We start from the raw sequence: 12,098 nt of genomic DNA on the forward strand, positions 1-12,098 counted from the left end.
AAAAATACAATTATCAAAATAAATTTTATATTTCTGTTATTTTGAATCTAATAGTGAAACCGTGTATTGGATTCGAATTATAAGATCTTATCATTAAAAACAATAGATTGTTTTCAAATAGATTATGACCCGGTCCAATCTTCCCCTTCATCCGGCTCCCACGTCTTTGCACTGTAGTTGGCTGTTTCTTTTTCCTTTTTCTTTTTTCTAATCAGTACAGAGCTGCCCGAGTTCTGCAGAACTTTCTGGCTTCTTCTGTGTAAAAATCTTGAAACCTCCACCTTTCTCACAAAACAGCTGAATTGAAAAAGCTCCCAGTCTACACCTGCCCATGGTTTTTGAATTATCTTTATCACTCACACAAGATTGAACAGTCTCCCAGAATAGATACCATGAACCCAAATCATACTTCTTTTGTTTTTACATGTTGAAAAGCTACAGAAGACATCAATCCTGACGTTTGACTTACAGAGACAGGTTTAACTAAGTTACAGTCATTACAATTTGGATTCATAAAATACTGAAGAGGATTGTTGTGAAACATGGAAGGAAATAGTCTGAGCAGATCCCATTTACAAACAGTGTAAGATAGCTATTAGAATGAAATTGGAATAGAAACGACACTCGTATTTTGGGTCTTTTTGTGAGGCTGGAATAATGAGCACACCCAATACCAGAAGCCTTTCTTCTTCACTGCAACAGGACTCACATCCTTCTTTGCAATGAGATTGGCCATGTACTCGACCACCGCCTGATAATTCAGAAGAAGAGAAATGAAGGCACTCAGATGAAAATGCATCATTTAACTGAAGTAAAATGATTTAGCAGAATTAAGAAACTCCATTGTGACATACCTGGGCTCCCAACTTGACTACTTGTTTGGGAGGCACTTCCAGTGGAGTCTCATCTGCATGAAACACTCTCAGCTTCGACAAAAACCTGAAGGATTCAGGCAATACTCTTATTTGGTTGTTGCTTATGTCTAACTCTTCCAGCATTTCAAGATTACCGATCGATCTAGGCAGAGATCTTAAGTCAGCAAAATTTCTCCCCACATTCAATTTGACAAGACTGGTTGCAAAACAGAGATTTTCCGGTACCGATTCTAGCTCGTTGAAGCTCACATCCAGTTCTTTCAACTTGGAAAGAGAACCCATTGTAGTAGGCAATGCTTTAACTCGATTGTAATGCATTGACAGTAGTTCCAGGTTCTCAAGTTTACCAATTGCTTCTGGAAGAGCTTTTAACTGATTGAAATCTAGCCTTAGCTCAATAAGTGAAGTCCAAGACCCAACTGTATATGGGAGTTCTCCAAGCTCGTTTATCTCCACATTTAATCTCTTCAACCTTGTAAGATTGCCTATAGTTTCTGGGAGGACAGATAACTGATTCGAACTCAAATCAAGATGGACAATGTTGGTCAAGTTTCCTATTGAAGTGGGTAGAGATTTCAATAGGTTGGCATGCAAGTCGAGATCAACTAGACTGGAGAGTTCTCCGATTGCTTCAGGAAGGTTTATGAGCTGGTTAGAGTGGATATCAAGTTTTGTCAAACATTTCAGGCCACTGATGTTGGATGGAAGGGCCATGAGTCGGTTCTCTGATAAGTTTAGCTCAGTGATACCTGATAATTTCCCCAAGGATTGTGGGAGCCATTCAATCTGGTCCATCAGTTTGCCTTGCAGGTTGAGCTCATCAGCTCCAGTTTTAACCGTAGTTTCAATTACACTTGCAACTTTTATCAGACTTAGTTTATCTCCATTGTTGTCTGTGACAGATTGGACACCAGGTCAGATGTTATCGAGGAAGCAAGAGAAGATCACATATAAACAGTAAAGCACATGAATGGAAGCCAGAGACTACTCATAGAACTACCCATCAGCCACAGATTTCTAAAACATAAAAATGTCAACTAAAACTTGCTTTCTGCTTTCACCTGGGCACAGTTTTCTAACTAAAACATTAATTTTTTTATATACAGCATTTCTATCCTTCATGAACATAGAAGGCTATGTGAAACTCTGAGACAGTCAGAAAAAGATCAAATGAAAACACGGGTTTGATGGCAGGATACGTACTCTTTTTTACAAAAAAAGAAAAAGAAAAACAAAGACTAAAACACGGATCAGAAACGCGAGTTTGTAAAACTGATCCAGTCATATGGTTCAAAATAAATTCAATCAGGTCATTCAAAAAAATTATAAACAAATTCAATCAGAAAGTCAAACTATGACTAAAACACAGTATTTTGGATAAAAACAATCATTAATTCCAAGAATTTCAGAACCATGGATGTTAGCAATCACTTATCATTTCATATCACAGTCAAGGAATAGGAGGTTTTCGTTTCTTGAGACTCGAAATTTTTTCCTCAGAAGGCCACATAGTTATCTTTCTGGAAATCATCCTTAAAATCCATTAAGCCCTTCCTGCGAAACGGAAAGCCGTACCTGGAAAAGGATAAACTTTGAGAGAAGAGCTATGAGGCAGTCCTTTTGGAGCATCGGCTTCTTGGGTCTCTTCCTTTTTCTTCTTCTGAAAGCTCTCATCGGTGATGTAACTCTTTCTCTCACTTGTAATCACAGAAACGCCAAAGCCATCATCTTTTTCATTCTGGGCATCACCCGAAACCAGTCTAGAAGTTCTCTGTATGAGCTCGTCAAAGGCCTGAAGGCTCTTATCGAGCTCAATCACATGAAGAGCCTCTTTCCTCTGTTCCTTGGCCTGCAAGACAACCATGTTTTTCCTTACCTCCTGTAATATACTAAACAGCTCATCCGGCACATCAGGCGGCTTCCGTTCTTTCGAAATCTCATCAAGCTTGGCCTGTTCCTCGCTATCCACAGTTTTGACAACAGATATGGCTGCAACAACGTCGTCAATCGTCGGTCTGGGTGGCAAAGACCTCATAATCTTCATGATTTCATCAACCACTTCCACAACCCCAGGTAGATTCTGATGCCCGGATATCGCCATATCTGGTTCTGATGATGGGAAAAAGGAGCCGAGAAGAGAAATGGGTTTCGTTTTTGCTCAGACGATTGGCGAGGTGGTGAAAATGAAGTATAAAATATTTTTATGCTTGGATCGTTCCTTAACAGCGACTATAAAATATGATAAAAAAATTTATTTTAATCGGATTGAGACTGCAAATGATTCTGATGTGTCTCTGAGGACCGAATGGGAATAAATCTATTCTAGAAGGAGTAAAATATTGACAATAAAGAGGCTTGAAAGATGAACAGACGAGACCAGGAAGGTTGTGATGATTCTACAATTATCTTTGACCCTCCTTCCCACATCAGTGAGTCTATCTCGGAAACTATGCAATCGCTCTGCAAATCCTAAACATCTAAAACAAGCTCTGCTTCTAAAGACAAAGAATGGAAACTTGACACCATCTTGCTGCAGCCAGGAGTTCCATTTGCTGCTTTGCCTTAGAGTGTAAAGAATTTCAAAATTTCAATCCTCCCATCATCGTTTCATTGTTGTTTCATAAATGATTTTATAAGGATATTGTGAGATCAAAGTTGAGTTATTAGATGATATGGACAGAGTCGATGACCCAGAGCCACGTCTGGTAGTATATAAACAAGCATCGATCAAGTGGGGCTGTGGGTGGACTTATGAGGCATAAGGGGTGTCCTACCGGAACAAGTTATCAAACTGGTCCATCGTTCTTCTTTGACGACTTAGGACATGGATTCAGACACCTTGAAAAAGAATTTCTTTGCTTGATTTTTACGAGTTGAATACTGATAAAATCAGTAACTTGCATTCAACGAGGGAATAAACATTCCCCATTTGGGTGTTTGATGATCATTGTCTTTCTTTCTCTTCAAGGTTAACTGCCTTCCTCTTTCTTCTCTCTTCTCTGTCTTCTTCTCTGAAGCCGGCCATTACTGATACGGACCTGATAGGAACCAATAACAATACCACCTGTGATTGCTTTGTAGCATGGGTTTGTCGTCCATAGATGGAACTCTACATGGAATTCTCCTCGGCAAAATGAATCTTAGGATTTATGTTATAAGAAAAGAAATAACTATCTTATTAACACTTGGATAACCTTTCGGCAAGGCATCTCCTCATCAGATCTTACTGTTATAATGAGCTATTTATTCTCTAAAAAGTTGCAGAGGATACGGTAGTTGATTCATGAAAGAGAGACAGCTGAAGAGATGATGTAAGTAAAGTAAATCAATGCGTAAAGGGAGAGACAATTTTTCTACTTTAGTGTTCATCTCTCAGATTCTGCTTTCGTCAATCGTAACAACAATTCGGAACAGATTCAGCCCCGGCTGTGAAATCTGAGTTGAATCGTTCAAACTGGGTTGTTTTTCTCTGTACAGAAACTAAGCTCGAAGCCAGTCGGAGGTGGGAGGGAAGATTTGGTTGAAAATAGAATGGACGAGCTTGACTCTCCAACTTACTCCATCGCCCTTTTCCAAATTCAGATTGTCTTGGCCGAGTAGAAAATTGAATGGACGTGGGATGACATGAAGCCATCAAACTTATCTGCAGAAATTCATGAAAAACGGCAGAAACTTCCCTGGTTACGGAGATAACAAGAGAAGTTTCCATAATCTAATGAGCCATTTATGTTTTTTTGTGTTCAGTCAATGCTCAGAAAAAACAAAACAAAAGCTAAAACAAGGTCCAGTCCATCTCCTGAACGATCGAAACTTAAACTTCAACCTCATTGATTTATTGTTTAGGAAAATTTACCAAAATAATCATTTAAAACAATTTATTTTAAAAAATAACGACGTCATCAAATTATTTTGAAAAATACATAACTTTAACCGGTCTACTGCACATGTGTGCAGTCAAAGACAACACGTAAGCTTTGATTCCTTACATGTTGCCACTTCATTAGTGTAGAGAAGTTAGATGAACACGTGGTCTGCCACATCATTATTTCGCCACGTCTTTTGCCATGTCAGTTACCATGTCATTAAATGATAAAATTTAGAATAATTTAAAAAAAAACATAAAAAATCAAATACGATTTTTATTACCTTATATCTAAAATAATAAATTATTTAAAAAATCTAATAAACAATTAAAAAATTAACTCTTACTTATTTAACACCATTTAATATCAATAAAAATATTTATTAATTAAAAAAATTATCGTTACACTTTTTATTACTTTATATTTAAAAAATAAAATAAAATAAGTATACTAATTAGATTTAAAATATTCAGAAAATTAAAATATTTAGAAATTGAAAAAATATACAAAAAATTTATTTTAGAGTTTAAAAATACAATTTATTTGTATAATTTTTATCACATTATTTTAAAAATAATAAATTATTAAAATATATATTATTTAATTAAAAATCTTACAACACCTTTTATTATCAATTAAAAATATTTATTAACTGAAAAAATATGAAAATTTTACTTGAGTGTAAAAAATAAATGTACCGGTACACTTTTTATTACCTTATATTTAAAATAATAAGTTATAAAAAATCTTACTCTTACCTATTTAACACCTTTTTATTATCGATTTAAAAAATATTTTAATTAAAAATTTTGAAAATTTTAGTTTTGAGTTTAAAAATCAAATTTATCAATACATTTTTTTCAAATTTATCAATAGACTTTTTTTAACCTTATATTTAAAATAATTAAAAATAAAATAAATATACTAATTAATTAAAAAATTTTACTCTTACTAATGTAACATATTTTATTATCGATTTAAAATATTTTTAAATTTTTTAATTGAGAGTGGAGTGTCGAGGGCGAGGGCAAGGCTGAGCGGCAGCAAGAGGAGAGAGGCCGAGGCCGAGCGGCGGCGAGAGGGCTAGAGGAGAGGGGGCGAGAGGAGAAGAGAGGAGGCCGAGGCCGAGCGATGACAGCGAGAGGAGAGAGGCCGAGGCCGAGCGGCGGCGAGAGGGCAGGAGGAGAGGGGGCGAGAGGAGAGGAGAGGAGAGGAGAAAGATGAGCGGGGAAATAAAAAGTGTATTTGATTTTTTTATAAAAAAATTATTCAATTTTTTTAATTTAATGACGTGGCAATTGACATGGCAGAAGAGGTGGCAAAATAATGACGTAGCATATGATGTGTTCATCTAACTTCACTGTACTGATGACATGGCGATATGTAAGCAGTCAAAGTTTACGTGTCGCCTTTGACTGCACACATGTGCAGTGGACCGATCAAAGTTGGGTATTTTTCAAAATAATTTAATGACGTCGTTGTTTTTCAAAATAAGTTGTTTTAAATGGTTATTTTGGTGAAATTCCCTTCCTTTTAATTACTCAATCGACAGAAAAAATTGGAACTCTAGCATATTTTAGCTTTCATGTGATACGATAAATAGAAGAATTTAGGAGCAATCTTTTATTCTTTATTGTAAAAAGTTGTTAAAATCTTGATAAGCCATTTCAATTCAGAAATTTATGTCTATAATGATTTCTTTGCAGTTGTGTAAGTTTAAGTGAATTTGGTTAAGTATTTCCAACTTAAAAGAATGTTCTATTAACTAAGAAAGAGAGAGAGAAAGCTCAGGTAAACAAGGAGGAGAAAAATTAATTTTTTTTTTATTATCGAGTTCTCTAATCTATCACCGATTTCTGATTTAATAGGATGATATATGTAATTATTTCGTATCTTAAGATAATCTATTGCCGTATTTTTTCCTTTTATGTGATTTTATTTTTTGCCGTTTCAAAATATATATTTCTAGCATTTTAATTTTTGTAATCTAATATATATTCATTTTTCAAATTGAATACGAAACCTCAAAAGGGTAAATATTTTGTCAAGTTTTAAGATTTTATTTATTTTAGTTTTTGAATTAAATATTACAATAAAATCTTAGTGTATTTTATTCTATAGGCTTGATAAGGATTATATAGGGCTAATCAGTTACGAAACATCTTAAGGTGCTAAAGATACGATAATGAAACCTCCACCATTCCATCAACACGTTTGCTTGGTCAATGCCGTAGACTTTATTTCTCTATTCGCAGAAATTCGTCGTTTCCTCTCATTCCCTCCTGCCCAACACTCTTCGTTGTCGTTCGTTGCTGATGCCATCGCCTTTGTGAGCTTTTAATGAGAAAGCTTTATTCACCATGATTTGGAAACCAAGATTACATCATATATTTATACATAAATTGGAAACAAAAAATTTCTATTTATGGCTCTCGTGATTGGAACAAACGTGCAGTTTGAATCGAAAAAATTCAAAGAGAGGGCCTAAATGAGCCTATCGTCTTCATCTATTTGGAAATATTTGATAGAGCTTTAGCTAACTCTAGAAAAATTTAGGTGGAGTGTTTAAAAACTATCCTTACTGCTACTGAATTCAAGTCAAAGCAAACAGAGTAAAAAAAAGGCAACTCTCAAGATGAGCCTAAAGATTGGTCTCATGCCCTTCTCCCAAGTGCTTAGTAGGCTAGAGAATAGTTAAACCATGAACAAGTCAAAACTCTATTTATTGATGAATATTGAAACTTATTAGCTATTTACTAGTAATATTTATTTATTTATTATTTCTAAGAAGACTAGAGAGAAATGTAGTGTTGAGGGCTATCTATGCAAGATATGAGGAGTTAACTGATCCCTCTATTTGTTTAAGAGGAAGTTTAAATTCTAACATCTTTCTTATAACATCATTTCTCCAAATTCTTGATACCCATCAAACCTAAATTTTTAACTGGCTTTTCATTATATGTGCAAGTTGGACACCAATGAAAATCCCTGAGAAATGGGCTACTTAATTTTTTGTGCTTAACATATTTCATCAGCTTGGAGAAAACAAGCTTTTCCATTATGTATTTATGAATACTTCTAAAGTTGCTTTTTGATTTTTTTGCCTATGTTGACATTCTTCCTAGGTGTATGTTTTTGTTAGGATAATGAACATGATTGATGGATTTTCAGATGTTGTAATTTGCAGTATTTCTTGGTTGAAGGGATTTCAATCAAGCGCTCCTCTTCTCACAATTTGTGGACAAATCTCTCTCCTAGCCTAAAGTTTGTCTTCTCCCTTTTATCTTCTCTCCTCTCTACCCTCTCTCTCTCTCTCTTTGCACTTTTTTTCTCTTCTTTTCCCCCTCTCATCTCCCTCTCTCATCTTGCTCAAGGTTCCAAGCATGGGGTCCTAAATTCAACAGGGTATCAAAACATTGAAGTTGTTATTTGTTGAGCGTGTTTGTGAGAACTTTCTATGCCTTGTTGTCACTATGATCAGCCCATTCGAGGTTGTGACAATTCATAGTTTACTGCCAAGCAAACAAGATTTGGAAAGTGAGCCCCCCTTTTTTTAGGGTATGCTTGGATGAAGTGGAATAGCAAAAGTTTGTAGTAAGTTTTTTTCAAATGCAAGGAGGTTTAGTCCAAGTTTATTTTTGGTACCACCGAATAGTGTGAATTTTTTTTTGAAACTTGTTTTAGGCTTTTTTAGTTATGAGGAGGTTTAATCGAAGCTTATTTTTGGTACCACTGAACAATGTGATAGATTTTGCTCAATTGTAAACATGTTTAGTCGAAACTCGTTTTTGTGCCATTGAAAAATGTAACAAAATTTGTTGAAACTCATTTTAGACTTTTCCAGTCATAGGAATGTTTATTCGAAACTCTTTTTGTGCGACCGAATAATGTGACATATTTTACCCAATTGTGAGAAAGTTTAGTCTTTTTTTGTGCCACTAAAAGATGCAATGAATTTTTCAGAAACTTGTTTTAAACTTTTCTAGCTACAAAGAGGTTTAGCCAAACTTATTTTTGTCACCAATGAACAATATGATAGATTTTTATGAAATCTATAGTAGGCTTTTCCACATGCAAAGTGGTTTCCTGCCCTTGAATTTCGTCAAAGATTAAAACTTTGATTGGACTCCAATACTTGGAAGATTTTTACCCTCATTTTTATAAAACTTACTTTTGTTGAAGCTAATTTTTTACCCTAGAAGTTGCTTAAAACTTGGATTTGAATGGTGACTAATTTTGCCACCATACTTGCTTGAAGCTTGAAAGATTGTGGAGGGGACTTGCCTCCAATTCTCCTTAAGCTTGGATTTTTTTATTTTAAAGAAGACTTTTTACTTTCAATTTACTTGGAATTTGATGTTGTGGAAGAGTTTACACCATGAGGTGCTTGAAAATTGACTTTGAAGGATGACTTCTCCCATCTAGTTTACTTGATTTTCAATCCTCTAAATTTTTTTGGAGTTTTGTGCCCAATCTACTGAAGTTAAGATCAAATTTTCATCTCCCGTTGTTTCATGCTTGGAGTTTTGAAGATGACTTTTTGTCCCCTAAGTTTGTTTGGGATGTGAAAATTTGTAAAAATATTTCCAATGAAATAGACTTCCTATAGATATTTTGGGTCACTTTCGCTTTGGAATAATACATTGCATGTTTTAAGCTCTTTAGGTTTGAATTCTTCAAGTGTGACAAGTGATCACGAACAAGTGTTCCAGGATTATATATGGGAAAACGTTTTGTTAAGCTTTTGGTAGGGAAAATATTTGTTTTGCCTTTTGCTCTCTATTTTGAATGAATTTGAACTTCCATTACTATTGGCACAAATGTACCAAAGGCGATTTTGAAAGAGGCTATGCTCAGAGTGCTTAAACTTTTCCATAGGAGTTCTTTAGTCCTTGTTGGCTTGCTTTGGGGAGATGCTAATTTATTGGTTTTTCAAGTTTACATGTTAGCCATTATTGTTTTGAAGACTTTATCATGACAAAATTCGATGTTACAACTTATTCATTCTTTGAATAAAAAAATATTTCTCATTATTCTATAAGCTTGAGGAACTTATCTTGTAAGGTGAAATATTTTTTTGTCGGATGTCCAACCATTTGATAATATTTTCAATACCTTAGATAATTAATCTAGCCAATTCCATCTGACCAAACATAGACTTGAGATGTTGTTTGTGCTTTATTCGTTAGTGGAAGGTATCGAACAACATTTTCAAGGATTGACTTGAGAGTCTCAATTGACAATGTCTCCTTTTGCTTGTTGACGCTTGCTCACTTGTTATTGGAGCAAAAGATGTATCCTCCGATGCTGGGTAAAGCTAAGGAAGATTTTTGGGATGTGAAAATTCTCCAAATTTTGCCATCAATGATTTTATTTTGAACATGAATTGTGCAATTTGAGCATCTCTCAATTTGATTTGTTTGTTCCTTCCTTTCTTTCTTTCATTACTTGTTTTAGCTCTACGACTTGCTCCTTCCAAAGTTTTATCTAGTACCATGATGATGGATATACTAACTCTTGTAGAAGTTGGTTATGGTGAACTTTTTTTTGTGATGACTGGAGATTCCTCACATAATTTTGAGAAGAAGTATTGCAACACGTATTGTATTACTCTACCATTGCCAACACCGTGGGGCTTGAAGAATGACAAAGACTTGTTGATTGAGTTTTGATATGAAGTTCTTCATTTTCAATTGCTATAGACGTGGTTGTCCAAAAATTGACATATTACACAATCTTCTTTGTACATTCGAAAGCCTTAAACTATTTTTTTCTATTTAGGACACAATTTTAGTCCTTGAGACTTATTTTTCCTTGTTTTACTTTGACAGTTCGATGATGGATTGTGTATTTAATTGCCTCCTTATTTGAACTTAAGTGACTCGTATTTGAGCTAATGGCTTTCAGATTATCATTGTTCTGCGTGCTTTGAGAGGTCATGAAGTAGGAGCAACTTTTTTTTTCCTAAAGTTTGAGGAGAAAGAGTTGAGAGATAGAGAGGTAACACTACCTATGCTAATAATGTTGACATACAATGGGATCTAATCCGTGAAGTGGTGTGGTTGTAAGTACAACAACAACAACAAAAATTACAAGACTTAAGTGATTTGAGGTCCTATTTTTTATTTAGCTCTTTAACTCGATCTCCATGCACGAACTTCATTTTGGCCTTGAATAACTTAATGGGTGAGCTATAGCCTCTCTTGGTTGACTAGCTAGCTTCAGTTTTACAGCTACTCTTTGATACTTGACGAGGAAATCTGGACTTGTATTATAATAACACCTCCAAAGATGGTGGCAAGATAGTGACAGAGGTGACTGTTTGTTGCTATCGTTACTATAAAAATCCAGTAGGGCTTCAAGCTAACTTGAAGTTTGAGGCATTGGAAAGGATGATAGATTATGACAAAGTGTTTTCTTGGTGCAAGTTTTGTAATGGCTTCAAGTGAATTTGACAAAGCTGCAATAGGATTTATGCTTATTTCAACTTCTATGAGAATTTGAGTTGGGTTTGGGATCTGTACCTCTAGAAGATTTTTCCAACATATTCTCCCCTCCAAAAAAGTTTTCCTCTCCCCAAAGGTCATATGTTTCATCCTATGGTGGTTTTCTCTCTTTAACCCTATATAGGGTCCTATTTATAGTGTGGTGTAGGTGGTTCAACCAACCCATGTTTTCCTTTCCCTTATCTTTTCCTTCTCCCCTTGACTAGGTACACATACGTGAGGAAAAAAACACTTGACAAATTTTTTCTTCTTAAAAAAACACTTGACATACTTTTTCTTCATCCCATGGGAGTATGATACCTCATCTTATCCATTTGAAATAGTGTCAACTCTTCCTTGTAGGTGGAACTTTCCTACCACACTATTTGTCACTCGTATGCTGCCTCATTTTCTTTAGTAGAACTCTTTTGCGACACCATGTATCAGCCATGTGCCACCTCATTTTCTAATGTAACACTTAGGTGGCCTTCTCTTATTCAACTTTAGTGGTGGGCATGTTACAATCAATTTTGTCTTAACCATCGATTATAAGCAATGATCTTAATAAATGATACAAATTTTGGTGAAGGTTTGATTTTGACAATTGACTTATTGTTTGACAAATCTTTATGCCTTGACCATCAAGAGTTTTGACTTTAACCATTGGTCAACTAGCAATCAGGTTCCTTCAACCTAGATTATTGATTAATGTCGATGATCTAGACCGTCGATTAGGGTTCTAACTTTTGTGATCAAATTTCTACAAATATACAATAAAATTTTATTTTTCTAAAAGACTCCAAAATTTCTAATAACTATAGAATTCAATTTGGTTTTTCAAAAATCAAAATGAATTCTTGATAGGGAAAAGAAAA

At 34.8% G+C, this 12,098-nt stretch overlaps 1 protein-coding gene across 1 annotated transcript; it reads right to left on the reverse strand.

Annotated features, from left to right (window-relative positions):
• Positions 1 to 398: 398 nt before the first annotated feature.
• LOC137935067 (plant intracellular Ras-group-related LRR protein 5-like) lies at positions 399 to 2,976 on the reverse strand. Its single transcript, XM_068779709.1, has 3 exons — positions 2,451 to 2,976; positions 855 to 1,768; positions 399 to 751 (listed from the first exon to the last, which is right to left on the reverse strand). Exons 1-3 carry the CDS (start codon positions 2,974 to 2,976, stop codon positions 596 to 598), a joined length of 1,596 nt encoding a protein of 531 aa, XP_068635810.1. The 3' UTR covers positions 399 to 595.
• Between the last annotated feature and the right edge of the window lie 9,122 nt (positions 2,977 to 12,098).

The sequence above is a fragment of the Aristolochia californica genome, unplaced genomic scaffold, assembly GCF_029961685.1.
Source record: "Aristolochia californica isolate CCGP_79_NKW_82.1479 unplaced genomic scaffold, dmAriCali1.0.hap1 SCAF_6, whole genome shotgun sequence".
Lineage (NCBI taxonomy): Eukaryota > Viridiplantae > Streptophyta > Magnoliopsida > Piperales > Aristolochiaceae > Aristolochia > Aristolochia californica.